Raw genomic sequence first — 22742 nt, forward strand, 5'->3', positions numbered from 1 at the left:
AGTTTCCTAAAAACACCTGGATTTGTGCTTCATTTAATGATTCTGCAAATGTCAGAACACACCTAGTGATGTCATCAGGTGTTAATCGAGCGAGCTCCAGCAGCAGTCGATCCCTGATGTAAAAACGATGAATAATTATATCAATTAAAACTTAACCTATTTAATTAGTATGTATTTATATTTGTATTTTACTTTAACCCCACGTTAACCGCCCCGGACCGTGTTCCCCTAGCCCCGCCCCTGCTCCGGTCACTTCCTGGTTGTAAAATAGTCACTTCTAATCCACTTTTATTTCACTTTTAACGCACTTTGCCCCCCACATAACCGCCCGGGCCGCGTCTCCCTCCGCCCCGCCCCTGCCCCGGTCACTTCCTGGTTGTGAGGGGCGGGGCTTGGCCTCGTGCCCGCGCGCCCGCCTCTCTCGCCGCGCGCGCGAGCCTCGTGCCCGCGCCTCCCTAAACCGCGAGCCTCGATGAAGTTTGCGCGAACATGGCGGACTTCCTGCCGTCCAGGTCCGTGCTGAAAGTTTGTCTCCCCGTGTGTCTCCTCAACAGCGGCGAAGTGGAGCAGATCCGCAAGTCGAAGGAGATCGACCGATGCCTCTCGCGGGAGAAAACGTACGTGAAGCGGCTCGTGAAGATCCTGCTGCTCGGCGCGGGCGAGAGCGGCAAGTCCACGTTCCTCAAGCAAATGCGCATCATCCACGGGCAGGACTTCGACCAGAGCGCGCGCGAGGACTTCCGCGGCACGATCTACAGCAACGTGATCAAAGGTGAGCGCGGGCCGCGGCGGCGGCGGCGGCGGTGGCGGCCGCGGGGAGAGCGCGGCTCCCGGCGGCCGAGGCGCCGAGCCACAAAATGGAGGAGGCCGGAGCAGAGAAAGTTTGCACATCTGTGGAAGGCGCATAAACACGGCGCACCCAGAGCGAGAGACGCGCGCTGCCGCCGGGAAACACGCGCCGTGCCCCGCGGGGGTTTGGCCCGGTGGAGGCGCCGCGGTGAGAGCGAGCGCGAACCAGCGGTGGATGTGTGAGAAGCACCGGGGAGAGGCGAGCTACAGCCCCGGAGCTTTGTGTCCGACTGCGGCGACGCGACACGGAGCTCCGCCCGGTCCCGGGGTTAGCATCGAGCTAAGTCCCGGGTTTGGACCGAGTTTAGTCCTGCTTTAGTCCCGCTTTAGTCCCGCTTTAGTCCCGCTTTAGTCCCGTTTTAGTCCCGTTTTAGTCCCGTTTTAGTCCTGCTTTAGTCCTGCTTTAGACCTGCTTTAGTCCTGCTTTAGTCCTGCTTTAGTCCTGCTTTAGTCCTGTTTTAGTCCTGCTTTAGTCCTGCTTTAGCCCTGCTTTAGACCTGCTTTAGACCTGCTTTAGTCCTGCTTTAGTCCTGCTTTAGACCTACTTTAGACCTGCTTTAGTCCTGCTTTAGTCCTGCTTTAGTCCTGGTTTAGTCCTGGTTTAGTCCTGCTTTAGACCTGCTTTAGACCTGCTTTAGACCTGCTTTAGTCCTGTTTTAGACCTGCTTTAGTCCTGTTTTAGTCCTGCTTTAGTCCTGCTTTAGTCCTGCTTTAGTCCTGTTTTAGTCCTGTTTTAGTCCTGCTTTAGTCCTGCTTTAGACCTGCTTTAGTCCTGCTTTAGTCCTGCTTTAGTCCTGTTTTAGTCCTGCTTTAGTCCTGCTTTAGTCCTGCTTTAGTCCTGCTTTAGTCCTGTTTTAGTCCTGTTTTAGTCCTGCTTTAGACTCACTTTAGTCCTGCTTTAGTCCTGTTTTAGTCCTGCTTTAGACCTGCTTTAGTCCTGTTTTAGTCCTGTTTTAGTCCTGTTTTAGTCCTGCTTTAGACCTGCTTTAGTCCTGTTTTAGTCCTGGTTTAGTCCTGCTTTAGTCCTGCTTTAGTCCTGCTTTAGACCTGCTTTAGACCTGCTTTAGACCTGCTTTAGTCCTGCTTTAGTCCTGCTTTAGTCCTGCTTTAGTCCTGCTTTAGACCTGCTTTAGTCCTGCTTTAGTCCTGCTTTAGTCCTGCTTTAGTCCTGCTTTAGTCCTGCTTTAGTCCTGTTTTAGTCCTGCTTTAGACCTACTTTAGAGCTGCTTTAGTCCTACTTTAGACTCACTTTAGTCCTGCTTTAGTCCTGCTTTAGACCTGCTTTAGTCCTGCTTTAGACCTGCTTTAGTCCTGCTTTAGTCCTGGTTTAGTCCTGCTTTAGACCTGCTTTAGACCTGCTTTAGACCTGCTTTAGTCCTGTTTTAGACCTGCTTTAGACCTGCTTTAGTCCTGCTTTAGTCCTGCTTTAGTCCTGCTTTAGTCCTGCTTTAGACCTGCTTTAGTCCTGTTTTAGTCCTGCTTTAGTCCTGCTTTAGTCCTGCTTTAGTCCTGCTTTAGACCTGCTTTAGACCTGCTTTAGACCTGCTTTAGACCTGCTTTAGTCCTGCTTTAGTCCTGCTTTAGTCCTGCTTTAGTCCTGTTTTAGTCCTGCTTTAGTCCTGCTTTAGTCCTGCTTTAGTCCTGCTTTAGTCCTGTTTTAGTCCTGTTTTAGTCCTGTTTTAGTCCTGTTTTAGTCCTGCTTTAGTCCTGTTTTAGTCCTGTTTTAGACCTGCTTTAGACCTGCTTTAGACCTGCTTTAGTCCTGCTTTAGTCCTGTTTTAGTCCTGTTTTAGACCTACTTTAGTCCTGCTTTAGTCCTGCTTTAGACCTGCTTTAGTCCTGCTGTAGTCCTGCTTTAGTCCTGCTTTAGACCTGCTTTAGTCCTGCTTTAGTCCTGCTTTAGTCCTGCTTTAGACTCACTTTAGTCCTGCTTTAGTCCTGCTTTAGTCCTGCTTTAGACTCACTTTAGTCCTGCTTTAGACTCACTTTAGTCCTGCTTTAGTCCTGGTTTAGTCCTGGTTTAGTCCTGGTTTAGTCCTGCTTTAGTCCTGCTTTAGTCCTGCTTTAGTCCTGGTTTAGTCCTGATTTAGTCCTGCTTTAGACCTGCTTTAGTCCTGCTTTAGTCCTGGTTTAGTCCTGCTTTAGACCTGCTTTAGTCCTGCTTTAGAGCTGCTTTAGTCCTGCTTTAGTCCTGCTTTAGTCCTGCTTTAGTCCTGCTTTAGTCCTGCTTTAGACCTGCTTTAGTCCTGCTTTAGACCTGCTTTAGTCCTGCTTTAGTCCTGCTTTAGACCTGCTTTAGTCCTGCTTTAGACCTGCTTTAGACCTGCTTTAGACCTGCTTTAGACCTGCTTTAGTCCTGCTTTAGTCCTGCTTTAGTCCTGCTTTAGTCCTACTTTAGAGCTGCTTTAGACTCACTTTAGTCCTGCTTTAGTCCTGCTTTAGTCCTGCTTTAGACCTGCTTTAGACTCACTTTAGTCCTGCTTTAGTCCTGCTTTAGTCCTGCTTTAGACCTGCTTTAGTCCTGCTTTAGACCTGCTTTAGTCCTGCTTTAGTCCTGCTTTAGACCTGCTTTAGTCCTGCTTTAGTCCTGCTTTAGACCTACTTTAGACCTGCTTTAGTCCTGCTTTAGTCCTGTTTTAGTCCTGTTTTAGTCCTGCTTTAGACCTGCTTTAGTCCTGCTTTAGTCCTGTTTTAGTCCTGCTTTAGACCTGCTTTAGTCCTGCTTTAGTCCTGCTATAGCCCTGCTTTAGTCCTGCTTTAGTCCTGCTTTAGACCTGCTTTAGACCTGCTTTAGTCCTGTTTTAGACCTGCTTTAGACCTGCTTTAGTCCTGTTTTAGTCCCGCTTTAGTCCCGCTTTAGTCCCGCTTTAGACCCGCTTTAGTCCTGTTTTAGTCCTGCTTTAGTCCTGCTTTAGTCCTGCTTTAGTCCTGTTTTAGTCCTGTTTTAGTCCTGCTTTAGTCCTGCTTTAGTCCTGCTTTAGTCCTGTTTTAGTCCTGTTTTAGTCCTGCTTTAGTCCTGTTTTAGTCCTGCTTTAGTCCTGCTTTAGTCCTGCTTTAGACCTGCTTTAGACCTGCTTTAGACCTGCTTTAGTCCTGCTTTAGTCCTGCTTTAGTCCTGCTTTAGTCCTGTTTTAGTCCTGTTTTAGTCCTGCTTTAGACTCACTTTAGTCCTGCTTTAGTCCTGCTTTAGTCCTGCTTTAGTCCTGTTTTAGTCCTGTTTTAGTCCTGTTTTAGTCCTGCTTTAGACCTGCTTTAGTCCTGTTTTAGTCCTGGTTTAGTCCTGGTTTAGTCCTGTTTTAGTCCTGTTTTAGTCCTGCTTTAGACCTGCTTTAGTCCTGCTTTAGTCCTGCTATAGCCCTGCTTTAGTCCTGGTTTAGTCCTGCTTTAGACCTGCTTTAGACCTGCTTTAGACCTGCTTTAGTCCTGCTTTAGACCTGCTTTAGTCCTGTTTTAGTCCCGCTTTAGTCCCGCTTTAGTCCCGCTTTAGACCCGCTTTAGTCCTGTTTTAGTCCTGCTTTAGTCCTGTTTTAGTCCTGCTTTAGTCCTGCTTTAGTCCTGCTTTAGTCCTGTTTTAGTCCTGTTTTAGTCCTGCTTTAGTCCTGCTTTAGTCCTGCTTTAGTCCTGCTTTAGTCCTGCTTTAGTCCTGCTTTAGTCCTGTTTTAGTCCTGTTTTAGTCCTGCTTTAGTCCTGCTTTAGACCTGCTTTAGTCCTGCTTTAGTCCTGCTTTAGTCCTGCTTTAGTCCTGTTTTAGTCCTGTTTTAGTCCTGCTTTAGTCCTGCTTTAGACCTGCTTTAGTCCTGTTTTAGTCCTGCTTTAGTCCTGCTTTAGTCCTGCTTTAGACCTGCTTTAGACCTGCTTTAGTCCTGCTTTAGTCCTGCTTTAGTCCTGCTTTAGTCCTGTTTTAGTCCTGCTTTAGACTCACTTTAGTCCTGCTTTAGTCCTGCTTTAGACCTGCTTTAGACCTGCTTTAGACCTGCTTTAGTCCTGCTTTAGTCCTGCTTTAGTCCTGCTTTAGTCCTGCTTTAGTCCTGTTTTAGTCCTGCTTTAGACTCACTTTAGTCCTGCTTTAGTCCTGTTTTAGTCCTGCTTTAGACCTGTTTTAGTCCTGTTTTAGTCCTGTTTTAGTCCTGCTTTAGACCTGCTTTAGTCCTGGTTTAGTCCTGGTTTAGTCCTGCTTTAGACCTGCTTTAGTCCTGCTTTAGTCCTGCTTTAGTCCTGTTTAGTCCTGCTTTAGACCTGCTTTAGTCCTGCTTTAGTCCTGCTTTAGACCTACTTTAGAGCTGCTTTAGTCCTACTTTAGACTCACTTTAGTCCTGCTTTAGTCCTGCTTTAGACCTGCTTTAGTCCTGCTTTAGCCCTGCTTTAGTCCTGCTTTAGTCCTGGTTTAGTCCTGGTTTAGTCCTGCTTTAGACCTGCTTTAGACCTGCTTTAGACCTGCTTTAGTCCTGTTTTAGACCTGCTTTAGACCTGCTTTAGTCCTGCTTTAGTCCTGCTTTAGTCCTGCTTTAGTCCTGCTTTAGACCTGCTTTAGTCCTGTTTTAGTCCTGCTTTAGTCCTGCTTTAGTCCTGCTTTAGTCCTGCTTTAGTCCTGCTTTAGACCTGCTTTAGACCTGCTTTAGACCTGCTTTAGACCTGCTTTAGTCCTGCTTTAGTCCTGCTTTAGTCCTGTTTTAGTCCTGCTTTAGACCTGCTTTAGTCCTGTTTTAGTCCTGTTTTAGTCCTGTTTTAGTCCTGCTTTAGACCTGCTTTAGTCCTGCTTTAGTCCTGTTTTAGTCCTGTTTTAGACCTGCTTTAGTCCTGTTTTAGTCCTGTTTTAGTCCTGCTTTAGACCTGCTTTAGTCCTGCTTTAGTCCTGTTTTAGTCCTGTTTTAGACCTACTTTAGTCCTGCTTTAGTCCTGCTTTAGACCTGCTTTAGTCCTGCTTTAGACTCACTTTAGTCCTGCTTTAGTCCTGCTTTAGTCCTGCTTTAGACTCACTTTAGTCCTGCTTTAGTCCTGCTTTAGTCCTGCTTTAGACTCACTTTAGTCCTGCTTTAGTCCTGGTTTAGTCCTGCTTTAGACCTGCTTTAGTCCTGCTTTAGTCCTGGTTTAGTCCTGATTTAGACCTGCTTTAGTCCTGCTTTAGTCCTGGTTTAGTCCTGATTTAGTCCTGCTTTAGACCTGCTTTAGTCCTGCTTTAGTCCTGGTTTAGTCCTGCTTTAGACCTGCTTTAGTCCTGCTTTAGTCCTGCTTTAGACCTGCTTTAGTCCTGCTTTAGACCTACTTTAGAGCTGCTTTAGTCCTGCTTTAGACCTGCTTTAGTCCTGCTTTAGTCCTGGTTTAGTCCTGCTTTAGACCTGCTTTAGTCCTGCTTTAGTCCTGCTTTAGACCTGCTTTAGTCCTGCTTTAGACCTACTTTAGAGCTGCTTTAGTCCTGCTTTAGTCCTGCTTTAGTCCTGCTTTAGTCCTGCTTTAGACCTGCTTTAGTCCTGCTTTAGACCTGCTTTAGTCCTGCTTTAGACCTGCTTTAGTCCTGCTTTAGACCTGCTTTAGACCTACTTTAGAGCTGCTTTAGTCCTACTTTAGACTCACTTTAGTCCTGCTTTAGACCTGCTTTAGACCTGCTTTAGTCCTGCTTTAGTCCTGCTTTAGTCCTACTTTAGAGCTGCTTTAGACTCACTTTAGTCCTGCTTTAGTCCTGCTTTAGTCCTGCTTTAGACCTGCTTTAGTCCTACTTTAGACTCACTTTAGTCCTGCTTTAGTCCTGCTTTAGACCTGCTTTAGTCCTGCTTTAGACCTGCTTTAGTCCTGCTTTAGTCCTGCTTTAGACCTGCTTTAGACCTGCTTTAGTCCTGCTTTAGACCTACTTTAGCTCAGGTTTGGGCTTGGATTAGTTCAAATTTTGTCCCAGCTTGAGTTTAAGTCTGGATTTGTTCTGGTTTAGCTCTAGTTTAGTCATGTATTTAGATCCGGTTTAGTTCATTCGTAGAGGCACATTTAGTTTAGTGCTAATTTAGACCTATTTTTGTCTTGTATTAGTCCAATTCTGCTTTAGTTAAAGATTTATGCTCTTTTTTTAGAACTGGTTTAGTTCTACTTTACTTTTGTTTTACCTTTTAGATTAGTTGATTTGGCTCTAATTTAGCCCTGGTTTATTCTCAGTTTAGCTCTGGTTTAGTCTCAGTTTAGTCTCAGTTTAGCTCTGGTTTAGTCTCAGTTTAGCTCTGGTTTAGTCTCAGTTTAGCTCTGGTTTAGTCTCGGTTTAGCTCTGGTTTAGTCTCGGTTTAGCCCTGGTTTAGTCTCGGTTTAGCCCTGGTTTAGTCTCGGTTTAGCCCTGGTTTAGTCTCAGTTTAGCCCTGGTTTAGTCTCAGTTTAGCCCTGGTTTAGTCTCAGTTTAGCTCTGGTTTAGCCCTGGTTTAGTCTCAGTTTAGCTCTGGTTTAGCCCTGGTTTAGTCTCAGTTTAGCTCTGGTTTAGCCCTGGTTTAGTCTCAGTTTAGCCCTGGTTTAGTCTCAGTTTAGCCCTGGTTTAGTCTCAGTTTAGCCCTGGTTTAGTCTCAGTTTAGCCCTGGTTTAGTCTCAGTTTAGCCCTGGTTTAGTCTCAGTTTAGCTCTGGTTTAGTCTCAGTTTAGCCCTGGTTTAGTCTCAGTTTAGCTCTGGTTTAGTCTCAGTTTAGCCCTGGTTTAGTCTCAGTTTAGCTCTGGTTTAGTCTCAGTTTAGCTCTGGTTTAGTCTCAGTTTAGCCCTGGTTTAGTCTCAGTTTAGCCCTGGTTTAGTCTCAGTTTAGCCCTGGTTTAGTCTCAGTTTAGCCCTGGTTTAGTCTCAGTTTAGCTCTGGTTTAGCTCTGGTTTAGTCTCAGTTTAGCTCTGGTTTAGTCTCAGTTTAGCCCTGGTTTAGTCTCAGTTTAGCCCTGGTTTAGTCTCAGTTTAGCCCTGGTTTAGCTCTGGTTTAGTCTCAGTTTAGCTCTGGTTTAGTCTCAGTTTAGCTCTGGTTTAGTCTCAGTTTAGCCCTGGTTTAGTCTCAGTTTAGCTCTGGTTTAGTCTCAGTTTAGCTCTGGTTTAGTCTCAGTTTAGCCCTGGTTTAGTCTCAGTTTAGCTCTGGTTTAGTCTCAGTTTAGTCTCAGTTTAGCTCTGGTTTAGTCTCAGTTTAGTCTCAGTTTAGCCCTGGTTTAGTCTCAGTTTAGCCCTGGTTTAGTCTCAGTTTAGCCCTGGTTTAGTCTCAGTTTAGCCCTGGTTTAGTCTCAGTTTAGCTCTGGTTTAGTCTCAGTTTAGCCCTGGTTTAGTCTCAGTTTAGCTCTGGTTTAGCCCTGGTTTAGTCTCAGTTTAGCTCTGGTTTAGTCTCAGTTTAGCTCTGGTTTAGTCTCAGTTTAGCCCTGGTTTAGTCTCAGTTTAGCCCTGGTTTAGTCTCAGTTTAGCTCTGGTTTAGTCTCAGTTTAGCCCTGGTTTAGTCTCAGTTTAGCCCTGGTTTAGTCTCAGTTTAGCCCTGGTTTAGTCTCAGTTTAGCTCTGGTTTAGTCTCAGTTTAGCCCTGGTTTAGTCTCAGTTTAGCTCTGGTTTAGTCTCAGTTTAGCCCTCGTTTAGTCTCAGTTTAGCTCTGGTTTAGCTCTGGTTTAGTCTCAGTTTAGCTCTGGTTTAGTCTCAGTTTAGCCCTGGTTTAGTCTCAGTTTAGCCCTGGTTTAGTCTCAGTTTAGCCCTGGTTTAGTCTCAGTTTAGCTCTGGTTTAGTCTCAGTTTAGCTCTGGTTTAGTCTCAGTTTAGTCTCAGTTTAGCTCTGGTTTAGTCTCAGTTTAGTCTCAGTTTAGCCCTGGTTTAGTCTCAGTTTAGCCCTGGTTTAGTCCCAGTTTAGCTCTGGTTTAGTCTCAGTTTAGCCCTGGTTTAGTCTCAGTTTAGCTCTGGTTTAGCCCTGGTTTAGTCTCAGTTTAGCTCTGGTTTAGTCTCAGTTTAGCTCTGGTTTAGTCTCAGTTTAGCCCTGGTTTAGTCTCAGTTTAGCCCTGGTTTAGTCTCAGTTTAGCTCTGGTTTAGTCTCAGTTTAGCCCTGGTTTAGTCTCAGTTTAGCCCTGGTTTAGTCTCAGTTTAGCCCTGGTTTAGTCTCAGTTTAGCTCTGGTTTAGTCTCAGTTTAGCCCTGGTTTAGTCTCAGTTTAGCTCTGGTTTAGTCTCAGTTTAGCCCTCGTTTAGTCTCAGTTTAGCTCTGGTTTAGCTCTGGTTTAGTCTCAGTTTAGCTCTGGTTTAGTCTCAGTTTAGCCCTGGTTTAGTCTCAGTTTAGCCCTGGTTTAGTCTCAGTTTAGCCCTGGTTTAGTCTCAGTTTAGTCTCAGTTTAGCTCTGGTTTAGTCTCAGTTTAGCTCTGGTTTAGTCTCAGTTTAGCTCTGGTTTAGTCTCAGTTTAGCTCTGGTTTAGTCTCAGTTTAGCCCTGGTTTAGTCTCAGTTTAGCTCTGGTTTAGTCTCAGTTTAGCCCTCGTTTAGTCTCAGTTTAGCTCTGGTTTAGCTCTGGTTTAGTCTCAGTTCAGCTCTGGTTTAGTCTCAGTTTAGCCCTGGTTTAGTCTCAGTTTAGCCCTGGTTTAGTCTCAGTTTAGCCCTGGTTTAGTCTCAGTTTAGCTCTGGTTTAGTCTCAGTTTAGCTCTGGTTTAGTCTCAGTTTAGCTCTGGTTTAGTCTCAGTTTAGCTCTGGTTTAGTCTCGGTTTAGCCCTGGTTTAGTCTCAGTTTAGCTCTGGTTTAGTCTCAGTTTAGCTCTGGTTTAGTCTCGGTTTAGCCCTGGTTTAGTCTCGGTTTAGCTCTGGTTTAGTCTCGGTTTAGCCCTAGTTTAGTCTCAGTTTAGCTCTGGTTTAGCCCTGGTTTAGTCTCAGTTTAGCTCTGGTTTAGTCTCAGTTTAGCCCTGGTTTAGTCTCAATTTAGCCCTGGTTTAGTCTCAGTTTAGCCCTGGTTTAGTCTCAGTTTAGCTCTGGTTTAGTCTCAGTTTAGCTCTGGTTTAGTCTCAGTTTAGCTCTGGTTTAGCCCTGGTTTAGCTCTGGTTTAGCCCTGGTTTAGTCTCAGTTTAGCCCTGGTTTAGTCTCAGTTTAGCTCTGGTTTAGTCTCAGTTAAGCTCTGGTTTAGTCTCAGTTTAGCCCTGGTTTAGTCTCAGTTTAGCTCTGGTTTAGTCTCAGTTTAGCCCTGGTTTAGTCTCAGTTTAGCCCTGGTTTAGTCTCAGTTTAGCCCTGGTTTAGTCTCAGTTTAGCCCTGGTTTAGTCTCAGTTTACCTCTGGTTTAGTCTCGGTTTAGCCCTGGTTTAGTCTCGGTTTAGCTCTGGTTTAGTCTCGGTTTAGCTCTGGTTTAGCCCTGGTTTAGCTCTGGTTTAGCCCTGGTTTAGTCTCAGTTTAGCCCTGGTTTAGTCTCAGTTTAGCCCTGGTTTAGTCTCAGTTTAGCCCTGGTTTAGTCTCAGTTTAGCTCTGGTTTAGTCTCAGTTTAGCCCTGGTTTAGTCTCAGTTTAGCCCTGGTTTAGTCTCAGTTTAGCCCTGGTTTAGTCTCAGTTTAGCTCTGGTTTAGTCTCAGTTTAGCCCTGGTTTAGTCTCAGTTTAGCTCTGGTTTAGTCTCAGTTTAGCTCTGGTTTAGTCTCAGTTTAGCCCTGGTTTAGTCTCAGTTTAGCCCTGGTTTAGTCTCAGTTTAGCTCTGGTTTAGTCTCAGTTTAGCTCTGGTTTAGTCTCAGTTTAGCTCTGGTTTAGTCTCAGTTTAGCTCTGGTTTAGTCTCAGTTTAGCCCTGGTTTATCCCTCATAGTCTGCCATGTTTGTTTTGGTTCCTTTGAGCACTTCATCTTTTGGCTCCGCCCCAAACCTCACTGCTGCTCTCTGATTGGTCCAGTCTCTGCCCCAACTGGAGGTTCAGACCAATCACATCAGCAGGAGCAGAGCAAGAGGTTGCGACCTCAAAAATAGCACCATGCGCCTCCTCCTGAACGCTGCGCCTCCTCCTGAACACTCCTCCTCCTGCACGCTCCTCCTCCCCCCTGAACACTCCTCCTCCTGAACGCTCCTCCCCCCTGAACGCTCCTCCTCCTCCTGAACACTCCTCCTCCTGAACGCTCCTCCCCCCTGAACACTCCTCCTCCTCCTGAACACTCCTCCTCCTGCACGCTCCTCCCCCCTGAACGCTCCTCCTCCTCCTGAACACTCCTCCTCCTGAACGCTCCTCCCCCCTGAACACTCCTCCTCCTCCTGAACACTCCTCCTCCTGAACACTCCTCCTCCTGCACGCTCCTCCCCCCTGAACGCTCCTCCTCCTCCTGAACGCTCCTCCTCCTCCTGAACACTCCTCCTCCTGAACACTCCTCCTCCTGCACGCTCCTCCTCCCCCCTGAACACTCCTCCTCCTGAACGCTCCTCCCCCCTGAACGCTCCTCCTCCTCCTGAACACTCCTCCTCCTGAACGCTCCTCCCCCCTGAACGCTCCTCCTCCTCCTGAACACTCCTCCTCCTGCACGCTCCTCCTCCCCCCTGAACACTCCTCCTCCTGAACGCTCCTCCCCCCTGAACGCTCCTCCTCCTCCTGAACACTCCTCCTCCTGCACGCTCCTCCTCCCCCCTGAACACTCCTCCTCCTGAACGCTCCTCCCCCCTGAACGCTCCTCCTCCTCCTGAACACTCCTCCTCCTGAACGCTCCTCCTCCTGCACGCTCCTCCTCCCCCCTGAACACTCCTCCTCCTGAACGCTCCTCCCCCTGAACGCTCCTCCTCCTCCTGAACACTCCTCCTCCTGAACGCTCCTCCCCCCTGAACGCTCCTCCTCCTCCTGAACACTCCTCCTCCTGCACGCTCCTCCTCCCCCCTGAACGCTCCTCCCCCCTGAACGCTCCTCCCCCCTGAACACTCCTCCCCCCTGAACACTCCTCCTCCTGAACGCTCCTCCTCCTGAACGCTCCTCCTCCCCCTGAACGCTCCTCCCCCTGAACGCTCCTCCCCCCTGAACGCTCCTCCTCCTGAACGCTCCTCCTCCTGAACGCTCCTCCTCCTGAACGCTCCTCCTCCTGCACGCTCCTCCTCCCCCCTGAACGCTCCTCCTCCTGCACGCTCCTCCTCCCCCCTGAACACTCCTCCTGAACGCTCCTCCTCCTCCTGAACGCTCCTCCTCCTCCTGAACGCTCCTCCTCCTCCTGAACGCTCCTCCTCCTCCTGAACGCTCCTCTTCCCCCCTGAACGCTCCTCCCCCCTGAACACTCCTCCCCCCTGAACACTCCTCCCCCCTGAACACTCCTCCCCCCTGAACACTCCTCCTCCTGAAAGCTCCTCCTGCTGAACGCTCCTCCTCCCCCCTGAACGCTCCTCCTCCCCCCTGAATGCTCCTCCTCCTCCTGAACGCTCCTCCTCCTCCTTAACGCTCCTCCTCCTCCTGAACGCTCCTCCTCCCTGAATGCTCCTCCCCCCTGAATGCTCCTCCTCCTCCTGAACGCTCCTCCTCCTCCTGAACGCTCCTCCTCCTCCTGAATGCTCCTCCTCCTGAACGCTCCTCCTCCTCCTGAACGCTCCTCCTCCTCCTGAACACTCCTCCTCCTGAACGCTCCTCCCCCCTGAACGCTCCTCCTCCTCCTGAACACTCCTCCTCCTGCACGCTCCTCCTCCCCCCTGAACGCTCCTCCCCCCTGAACGCTCCTCCCCCCTGAACACTCCTCCCCCCTGAACACTCCTCCTCCTGAACGCTCCTCCTCCTGAACGCTCCTCCTCCCCCTGAACGCTCCTCCCCCTGAACGCTCCTCCCCCCTGAACGCTCCTCCTCCTGAACGCTCCTCCTCCTGAACGCTCCTCCTCCTGCACGCTCCTCCTCCCCCCTGAACGCTCCTCCTCCTGCACGCTCCTCCTCCCCCCTGAACACTCCTCCTGAACGCTCCTCCTCCTCCTGAACGCTCCTCCTCCTCCTGAACGCTCCTCCTCCTCCTGAACGCTCCTCTTCCCCCCTGAACGCTCCTCCCCCCTGAACACTCCTCCCCCCTGAACACTCCTCCCCCCTGAACACTCCTCCCCCCTGAACACTCCTCCTCCTGAAAGCTCCTCCTGCTGAACGCTCCTCCTCCCCCCTGAACGCTCCTCCTCCCCCCTGAATGCTCCTCCTCCTCCTGAACGCTCCTCCTCCTCCTTAACGCTCCTCCTCCTCCTGAACGCTCCTCCTCCCTGAATGCTCCTCCCCCCTGAATGCTCCTCCTCCTCCTGAACGCTCCTCCTCCTCCTGAACGCTCCTCCTCCTCCTGAATGCTCCTCCTCCTGAACGCTCCTCCTCCTCCTGAACGCTCCTCCTCCCCCTGAACGCTCCTCCCCCCTGAACGCTCCTCCTCCTGCACGCTCCTCCTCCCCCCTGAACGCTCCTCCTCCTGCACGCTCCTCCTCCCCCCTGAACACTCCTCCTCCTCCTGAACGCTCCTCCTCCTCCTGAACGCTCCTCCTCCCCCTGAACGCTCCTCCCCCCTGAACGCTCCTCCCCCCTGAACGCTCCTCCCCCCTGAACGCTCCTCCCCCCTGAACGCTCCTCCTCCTGAACGCTCCTCCTCCTGAACGCTCCTCCTCCCCCCTGAACGCTCCTCCTCCTGAATGCTCCTCCTCCTCCTGAATGCTCCTCCTCCTCCTGAACGCTCCTCCTCCTGCACGCTCCTCCTCCTGCACGCTCCTCCTCCCCCCTGAACGCTCCTCCTCCTGCACGCTCCTCCTCCCCCCTGAACACTCCTCCTCCTGAACGCTCCTCCTCCTCCTGAACGCTCCTCCTCCTCCTGAACGCTCCTCCTCCTCCTGAACGCTCCTCTTCCCCCCTGAACGCTCCTCCCCCCTGAACACTCCTCCCCCCTGAACACTCCTCCCCCCTGAACACTCCTCCCCCCTGAACACTCCTCCCCCCTGAACACTCCTCCCCCCTGAACACTCCTCCTCCTGAAAGCTCCTCCTGCTGAACGCTCCTCCTCCTGAACGCTCCTCCTCCCCCCTGAACGCTCCTCCTCCCCCCTGAACGCTCCTCCTCCCCCCTGAATGCTCCTCCTCCTCCTGAACGCTCCTCCTCCTCCTTAACGCTCCTCCTCCCTGAATGCTCCTCCCCCCTGAATGCTCCTCCTCCTCCTGAACGCTCCTCCTCCTCCTGAACGCTCCTCCTCCTCCTGAATGCTCCTCCTCCTGAACGCTCCTCCTCCTCCTGAACGCTCCTCCTCCTCCTGAACGCTCCTCCTCCCCCTGAACGCTCCTCCCCCCTGAACGCTCCTCCTCCTGCACGCTCCTCCTCCCCCCTGAACGCTCCTCCTCCTGCACGCTCCTCCTCCCCCTGAACGCTCCTCCTCCTCCTGAACGCTCCTCCTCCTCCTGAACGCTCCTCCTCCTCCTGAACGCTCCTCCCCCCTGAACGCTCCTCCCCCCTGAACGCTCCTCCCCCCTGAACGCTCCTCCCCCCTGAACGCTCCTCCTCCTGAACGCTCCTCCTGCTGAACGCTCCTCCTCCCCCCTGAACGCTCCTCCTCCCCCCTGAACGCTCCTCCTCCTCCTGAACGCTCCTCCTCCTCCTGAACGCTCCTCCTCCTCCTGAACGCTCCTCCTCCTCCTGAATGCTCCTCCTCCTCCTGAATGCTCCTCCTCCTCCTGAACGCTCCTCCTCCTCCTGAACGCTCCTCCTCCTCCTGAACGCTCCTCCTCCTCCTGAACGCTCCTCCTCCTCCTGAACGCTCCTCCTCCTCCTCCTGAACGCTCCTCCTCCTCCTCCTGAACGCTCCTCCTCCTCCTGAACGCTCCTCCTCCTGAACGCTCCTCCTCCTCCTCCTGAACCCTCCTCCTCCTCCTGAACCCTCCTCCTCCTCCTGAACCCTCCTCCTCCTCCTCCTGAACGCTCCTCCTCCTGAACGCTCCTCCTCCTCCTGAACCCTCCTCCTCCTCCTGAACCCTCCTCCTCCTCCTGAACGCTCCTCCTCCTGAACGCTCCTCCTCCTCCTCCTGAACGCTCCTCCTCCTGAACGCTCCTCCTCCTCCTCCTGAACGCTCCTCCTCCTGAACGCTCCTCCTCCTGAACGCTCCTCCTCCTGAACGCTCCTCCTCCTCCTCCTGAACGCTCCTCCTGAACGCTCCTCCTCCTCCTGAACGCTCCTCCTCCTGAACGCTCCTCCTCCTGAACGCTCCTCCTCCTCCTCCTGAACGCTCCTCCTCCTGAACGCTCCTCCTCCTGAACGCTCCTCCTCCTCCTCCTGAACGCTCCTCCTGAACGCTCCTCCTCCTCCTGAACGCTCCTCCTCCTGAACGCTCCTCCTCCTCCTCCTGAACCCTCCTCCTCCTCCTGAACGCTCCTCCTCCTCCTCCTGAACGCTCCTCCTGAACGCTCCTCCTCCTCCTGAACGCTCCTCCTCCTGAACGCTCCTCCTCCTCCTCCTGAACGCTCCTCCTCCTCCTCCTGAACGCTCCTCCTCCTGAACGCTCCTCCTCCTCCTCCTGAACGCTCCTCCTCCTGAACGCTCCTCCTCCTGAACGCTCCTCCTCCTGAACGCTCCTCCTCCTCCTCCTGAACGCTCCTCCTCCTCCTCCTGAACGCTCCTCCTCCTCCTCCTGAACGCTCCTCCTCCTGAACGCTCCTCCTCCTGAACGCTCCTCCTCCTGAACGCTCCTCCTCCTGAACGCTCCTCCTCCTCCTCCTGAACGCTCCTCCTGAACGCTCCTCCTCCTCCTGAACGCTCCTCCTCCTGAACGCTCCTCCTCCTGAACGCTCCTCCTCCTCCTCCTGAACGCTCCTCCTCCTGAACGCTCCTCCTCCTGAACGCTCCTCCTCCTCCTCCTGAACGCTCCTCCTGAACGCTCCTCCTCCTGAACGCTCCTCCTCCTGAACGCTCCTCCTCCTCCTCCTGAACCCTCCTCCTCCTCCTGAACGCTCCTCCTCCTGAACGCTCCTCCTCCTCCTCCTGAACGCTCCTCCTCCTGAACGCTCCTCCTCCTCCTCCTGAACGCTCCTCCTCCTGAACGCTCCTCCTCCTGAACGCTCCTCCTCCTCCTCCTGAACGCTCCTCCTCCTCCTCCTGAACGCTCCTCCTCCTCCTCCTGAACGCTCCTCCTCCTGAACGCTCCTCCTCCTGAACGCTCCTCCTCCTGAACGCTCCTCCTCCTGAACGCTCTTGGTTTAGTCCTGACTCTGGATGAAGCAACAGTTCAGTTCTGTTTTTGTGGTTTTTTGTGACTTTTCTCCCACATTTGGAGCGTCGGTCCAAACTCTCTTGGCTCCATGTTTCTCAGGCTGAGCGCCCTGAACGCCGCGCCCTGAACACCGTGCCCTGAACGCCGCCGCTCTGAACACAACTCTGACCAAAACAAACGTAGAAACATAGAGCGTGCCTGTAAATGTTCGGGGGAAAGTTGTTGTTGTTGTTGTTGTTTTATGGCGGTTGGCATCCAAGTGTTGCATTACCGCCAGACTTTATTCCTCAGACTTTGTCGTGACCGTGCAGCTGGTCTTTAAAGCGTCGCCGCGGTGACGGATTCTCTCTGAAACGGTTCACGTTTCTTTGGTTTTCAAACTTCCTGTTTGTCAGATGATGTTTTACTTTGGTTCAGTTTTCTCTTGTTCCTCTTTGTTCAGGCTTAAAGGAGACGACCTTCATCACGTGATCCTCTCCTTTCATAAACACATTTGTCATTGAGCGTTTGAGCGGGAAACGCCGCCATCGCGACTTATACTCCAGTGCGACTTATACTCCAGAGCGACTTATATGTGATATAGTTATTTTCACACTGACAACCACAAGGGGGCGCTCTAGGCTCTGAGCGACGCATGACAACAGGATGTCCAGTAAAGTCACACGTCGGGTCTGTGGAGGGGCGTGTCGTCGTGACAACAGGATGTCCAGGAAAGTTACACGTCGGGTCTGTGGAGGGGCGTGTCGTCGTGACAACAGGATGTCCAGTAAAGTTACACGTCGGGTCTGTGGAGGGGCGTGTCGTCGTGACAACAGGATGTCCAGTAAAGTCACACGTCGGGTCTGTGGAGGGGCGTGTCGTCGTGACAACAGGATGTCCAGTAAAGTCACACGTCGGGTCTGTGGAGGGGCGTGTCGTCGTGACAACAGGATGTCCAGTAAAGTCACACGTCGGGTCTGTGGAGGGGCGTGTCGTCGTGACAACAGGATGTCCAGTAAAGTTACACGTCGGGTCTGTGGAGGGGCGTGTCGTCGTGACAACAGGATGTCCAGTAAAGTTACACGTCGGGTCTGTGGAGGGGCGTGTCGTCGTGACAACAGGATGTCCAGTAAAGTCACACGTCGGGTCTGTGGAGGGGCGTGTCGTCGTGACAACAGGATGTCCAGTAAAGTCACACGTCTGGTCTGTGGAGGGGCGTGTCGTCGTGACAACAGGATGTCCAGTAAAGTCACACGTCGGGTCTGTGGAGGGGCGTGTCGTCGTGACAACAGGATGTCCAGTAAAGTCACACGTCGGGTCTGTGGAGGGGCGTGTCGTCGTGACAACAGGATGTCCAGTAAAGTTACACGTCGGGTCTGTGGAGGGGCGTGTCGTCGTGACAACAGGATGTCCAGTAAAGTTACACGTCGGGTCTGTGGAGGGGCGTGTCGTCGTGACAACAGGATGTCCAGTAAAGTTACACGTCGGGTCTGTGGAGGGGCGTGTCGTCGTGACAACAGGATGTCCAGTAAAGTCACACGTCGGGTCTGTGGAGGGGCGTGTCGTCGTGACAACAGGATGTCCAGTAAAGTCACACGTCGGGTCTGTGGAGGGGCGTGTCGTCGTGACAACAGGATGTCCAGTAAAGTCACACGTCGGGTCTGTGGAGGGGCGTGTCGTCGTGACAACAGGATGTCCAGTAAAGTCACACGTCGGGTCTGTGGAGGGGCGTGTCGTCGTGACAACAGGATGTCCAGTAAAGTCACACGTCGGGTCTGTGGAGGGGCGTGTCGTCGTGACAACAGGATGTCCAGTAAAGTCACACGTCGGGTCTGTGGAGGGGCGTGTCGTCGTGACAACAGGATGTCCAGTAAAGTCACACGTCGGGTCTGTGGAGGGGCGTGTCGTCGTGACAACAGGATGTCCAGTAAAGTCACACGTCGGGTCTGTGGAGGGGCGTGTCGTCGTGACAACAGGATGTCCAGTAAAGTCACACGTCGGGTCTGTGGAGGGGCGTGTCGTCGTGACAACAGGATGTCCAGTAAAGTCACACGTCGGGTCTGTGGAGGGGCGTGTCGTCGTGACAACAGGATGTCCAGTAAAGTTACACGTCGGGTCTGTGGAGGGGCGTGTCGTCGTGACAACAGGATGTCCAGTAAAGTCACACGTCGGGTCTGTGGAGGGGCGTGTCGTCGTGACAACAGGATGTCCAGTAAAGTCACACGTCGGGTCTGTGGAGGGGCGTGTCGTCGTGACAACAGGATGTCCAGTAAAGTCACACGTCGGGTCTGTGGAGGGGCGTGTCGTCGTGACAACAGGATGTCCAGTAAAGTCACACGTCGGGTCTGTGGAGGGGCGTGTCGTCGTGACAACAGGATGTCCAGTAAAGTCACACGTCGGGTCTGTGGAGGGGCGTGTCGTCGTGACAACAGGATGTCCAGTAAAGTCACACGTCGGGTCTGTGGAGGGGCGTGTCGTCGTGACAACAGGATGTCCAGTAAAGTCACACGTCGGGTCTGTGGAGGGGCGTGTCGTCGTGACAACAGGATGTCCAGTAAAGTCACACGTCGGGTCTGTGGAGGGGCGTGTCGTCGTGACAACAGGATGTCCAGTAAAGTTACACGTCGGGTCTGTGGAGGGGCGTGTCGTCGTGACAACAGGATGTCCAGTAAAGTTACACGTCGGGTCTGTGGAGGGGCGTGTCGTCGTGACAACAGGATGTCCAGTAAAGTCACACGTCGGGTCTGTGGAGGGGCGTGTCGTCGTGACAACAGGATGTCCAGTAAAGTTACACGTCGGGTCTGTGGAGGGGCGTGTCGTCGTGACAACAGGATGTCCAGTAAAGTCACACGTCGGGTCTGTGGAGGGGCGTGTCGTCGTGACAACAGGATGTCCAGTAAAGTCACACGTCGGGTCTGTGGAGGGGCGTGTCGTCGTGACAACAGGATGTCCAGTAAAGTCACACGTCGGGTCTGTGGAGGGGCGTGTCGTCGTGACAACAGGATGTCCAGTAAAGTTACACGTCGGGTCTGTGGAGGGGCGTGTCGTCGTGACAACAGGATGTCCAGTAAAGTCACACGTCGGGTCTGTGGAGGGGCGTGTCGTCGTGACAACAGGATGTCCAGTAAAGTTACACGTCGGGTCTGTGGAGGGGCGTGTCGTCGTGACAACAGGATGTCCAGTAAAGTTACACGTCGGGTCTGTGGAGGGGCGTGTCGTCGTGACAACAGGATGTCCAGTAAAGTCACACGTCGGGTCTGTGGAGGGGCGTGTCGTCGTGACAACAGGATGTCCAGTAAAGTTACACGTCGGGTCTGTGGAGGGGCGTGTCGTCGTGACAACAGGATGTCCAGTAAAGTCACACGTCGGGTCTGTGGAGGGGCGTGTCGTCGTGACAACAGGATGTCCAGTAAAGTCACACGTCGGGTCTGTGGAGGGGCGTGTCGTCGTGACAACAGGATGTCCAGTAAAGTCACACGTCGGGTCTGTGGAGGGGCGTGTCGTCGTGACAACAGGATGTCCAGTAAAGTTACACGTCGGGTCTGTGGAGGGGCGTGTCGTCGTGACAACAGGATGTCCAGTAAAGTCACACGTCGGGTCTGTGGCACTGAAGCTTTAATTATGACTTTGTGTAAAATGAAAGTCACTGGTTTAATTGAAAAATTGTCCAAATGAATCACATTTTAAGATAAAAGAGTCAAATTCTAGATTGAAGTCCCATTTTGTCCATTGTTTTTGTCACTTTATTTAAGCTAATTAGCGTTCAGCTTCATCAGCAGGTGACCCTGACGAGTCCAGGGTGGGCCCCGCCCCAGGCCCATAGTCACTCTTCTGACTTTATATTGAGCTGTGAAATGATCAAATATAAAGAGCGTCAAAGATGAAGTACATCGTGTATAAAGTATTTCTGCACTTTAGTGGTTCTGACCGCGCGGTCGGGACCTGTGCGCGCCTTCAATTCTTGCTCTTGCTCATGCTCATGCTCTTGCTCTTGCTCTTGCTCATGCTCTTGCTCATGCTCTTGCTCATGCTCATGCTCATGCTCTTGCTCATGCTCATGCTCATGCTCATGCTCATGCTCTTGCTCATGCTCTTGCTCATGCTCTTGCTCATGCTCTTGCTCTTGCTCATGCTCTTGCTCATGCTCATGCTCTTGCTCTTGCTCTTGCTCATGCTCTTGCTCTTGCTCATGCTCTTGCTCATGCTCTTGCTCATGCTCATGCTCATGCTCATGCTCTTGCTCATGCTCTTGCTCATGCTCATGCTCATGCTCATGCTCATGCTCATGCTCATGCTCATGCTCATGCTCATGCTCTTGCTCATGCTCTTGCTCGTGCTCGTGCTCATGCTCTTGCTCGTGCTCATGCTCTTGCTCGTGCTCATGTCATGTTCATGCTCATGCTCATGCTCTTGCTCATGCTCTTGCTCTTGCTCTTGCTCATGCTCATGCTCATGCTCATGCTCTTGCTCGTGCTCATGCTCTTGCTCATGCTCTTGCTCTTGCTCGTGCTCGTGCTCGTGCTCATGCTCTTGCTCGTGCTCTTGCTCGTGCTCGTGCTCGTGCTCGTGCTCATGCTCATGCTCTTGCTCTTGCTCTTGCTCATGCTCTTGCTCTTGCTCTTGCTCTTGCTCATGCTCTTGCTCGTGCTCGTGCTCTTGCTCATGCTCTTGCTCTTGCTCATGCTCTTGCTCATGCTCTTGCTCATGCTCATGCTCATGCTCATGCTCTTGCTCATGCTCTTGCTCTTGCTCATGCTCATGCTCATGCTCATGCTCATGCTCATGCTCATGCTCTTGCTCATGCTCTTGCTCGTGCTCGTGCTCATGCTCTTGCTCGTGCTCATGCTCTTGCTCATGCTCATGTCATGTTCATGCTCATGCTCATGCTCTTGCTCATGCTCTTGCTCTTGCTCTTGCTCATGCTCATGCTCATGCTCATGCTCTTGCTCGTGCTCTTGCTCATGCTCTTGCTCTTGCTCGTGCTCGTGCTCGTGCTCATGCTCTTGCTCGTGCTCGTGCTCTTGCTCGTGCTCGTGCTCGTGCTCGTGCTCATGCTCATGCTCTTGCTCTTGCTCTTGCTCATGCTCTTGCTCTTGCTCTTGCTCTTGCTCTTGCTCATGCTCTTGCTCGTGCTCGTGCTCTTGCTCGTGCTCTTGCTCTTGCTCGTGCTCGTGCTCTTGCTCGTGCTCGTGCTCGTGCTCGTGCTCGTGCTCGTGCTCGTGCTCGTGCTCGTGCTCGTGCTCGTGCTCGTGCTCGTGCTCGTGCTCGTGCTCATGCTCGTGCTCATGCTCATGCTTTGTTAATGTGTTGGGGACGCTCTGGTTTGCTGCCCTCATAACTCTGCTGGTCATGTGCAGGGATCCGCGTGCTGGTGGACGCTCGTGAGAAGCTGCACATTCCCTGGGGCGACTCGACCAATCACAAGCACGGCGAGCTGCTCATGTCCTTCGACACGCGCTCGTCCAAACTGGCCACGGGTCAGCTGGAGGCGGGCGTCTTCCTCCGGTACCTGCCGTCCATCCGAGCGCTGTGGAGTGACCCGGGCATCCAGCACGCCTACGACCGCCGCAGGGAGTTCCAACTGGTGAGTCCGCCCACAGGGGGAGGAGTCTGGAAATGGGAGGGGAGGAGTCTGGAGGGAGGAGTTCACGGGGGGAGGGGAGGAGTTCACGCGGGGAGGGGAGGAGTTCACGGGGGAGGGGAGGAGTTCACGGGGGGAGGAGTCCGGCAGTGCACAAAAGCTAAAGCTAGTGTGTGTGTGAGGGGCGTGGCTAAAGCTAGTACGTGTGAGGGGCGTGGCTAAAGCTAGTACGTGTGAGGGGCGTGGCTAAAGCTAGTATGTGTGAGGGGCTAGTACGTGTGAGGGGCGTGGCTAACCCTAGTGTTTGGTGAAGTGTGTGTCAAGTGTGTGTTGTGTGTCAAGTGTGTGTTGTGTGTCAAGTATGTGTTGTGTGTCAAGTATGTGTTGTGTGTCAAGTATGTGTTGTGTGTCAAGTGTGTGTTGTGTGTCAAGTGTGTGTTGTGTGTCAAGTGTGTGTTGTGTGTCAAGTGTGTGTTGTGTGTCAAGTGTGTGTTGTGTGTCAAGTGTGTGTTGTGTGTCAAGTGTGTGTTGTGTGTCAAGTGTGTGTTGTGTGTCAAGTGTGTGTTGTGTGTCAAGTGTGTGTTGTGTGTCAAGTGTGTGTTGTGTGTCAAGTGTGTGTTGTGTGTCAAGTGTGTGTTGTGTGTCAAGTGTGTGTTGTGTGTCAAGTGTGTGTTGTGTGTCAAGTGTGTGTTGTGTGTCAAGTGTGTGTTGTGTGTCAAGTGTGTGTTGTGTGTCAAGTGTGTGTTGTGTGTCAAGTGTGTGTTGTGTGTCAAGTGTGTGTTGTGTGTCAAGTGTGTGTTGTGTGTCAAGTGTGTGTTGTGTGTCAAGTGTGTGTTGTGTGTCAAGTGTGTGTTGTGTGTCAAGTGTGTGTTGTGTGTCAAGTGTGTGTTGTGTGTCAAGTGTGTGTTGTGTGTCAAGTGTGTGTTTTTGTGAGACGTGTGTGTGTGTGTTTGTGTGAGACGTGTGTTTGAGCTAAAGTCGCTGGTGAAAGGAGTTTTGTTTGAGGAAAAAGTGTAAAAAGTGTGATCACGTTAAGAATGTTGATCTGTTAAACTGCTTTGGTGAAGGAAACAACCGCTAATGAGTCTGAGGCCATTTAGCATCTGTGGTCCCCGGGCTCCTGCAGAGGAGGCCCCCGGGGGTTCTGCAGAGGAGGCCCCCGGGCCCCCGGGGGTCCTGCAGTGGAGGCCCCCGGGGGTCCTGCAGAGGCCCATTAGAAATAATCGTGACAAGTCGACTACTAAAATCCTCAGCTGCAGC

General features: G+C 52.2%; 1 protein-coding gene across 1 annotated transcript in view; it reads left to right on the forward strand.

The window, feature by feature from the left end:
* The first annotated feature begins 440 nt into the window (after positions 1-440).
* LOC140369015 (guanine nucleotide-binding protein subunit alpha-13-like) overlaps positions 441-22742 on the forward strand; it is a 32322-nt gene continuing 10020 nt past the window's right edge. Inside the window, exons 1-2 of the mRNA XM_072456214.1 lie at positions 441-772; positions 21259-21485. Coding sequence (XP_072312315.1) covers positions 490-772; positions 21259-21485 — 510 coding nt within the window. The 5' untranslated portion in view covers positions 441-489. The remainder of the gene's footprint in view (positions 773-21258; positions 21486-22742) is intronic.

This window comes from Eucyclogobius newberryi, unplaced genomic scaffold (genome assembly GCF_026437365.1).
Source record: "Eucyclogobius newberryi isolate DKJ021-1_F unplaced genomic scaffold, fEucNew1.0.hap1 SCAF_20, whole genome shotgun sequence".
NCBI lineage: Eukaryota > Metazoa > Chordata > Actinopteri > Gobiiformes > Gobiidae > Eucyclogobius > Eucyclogobius newberryi.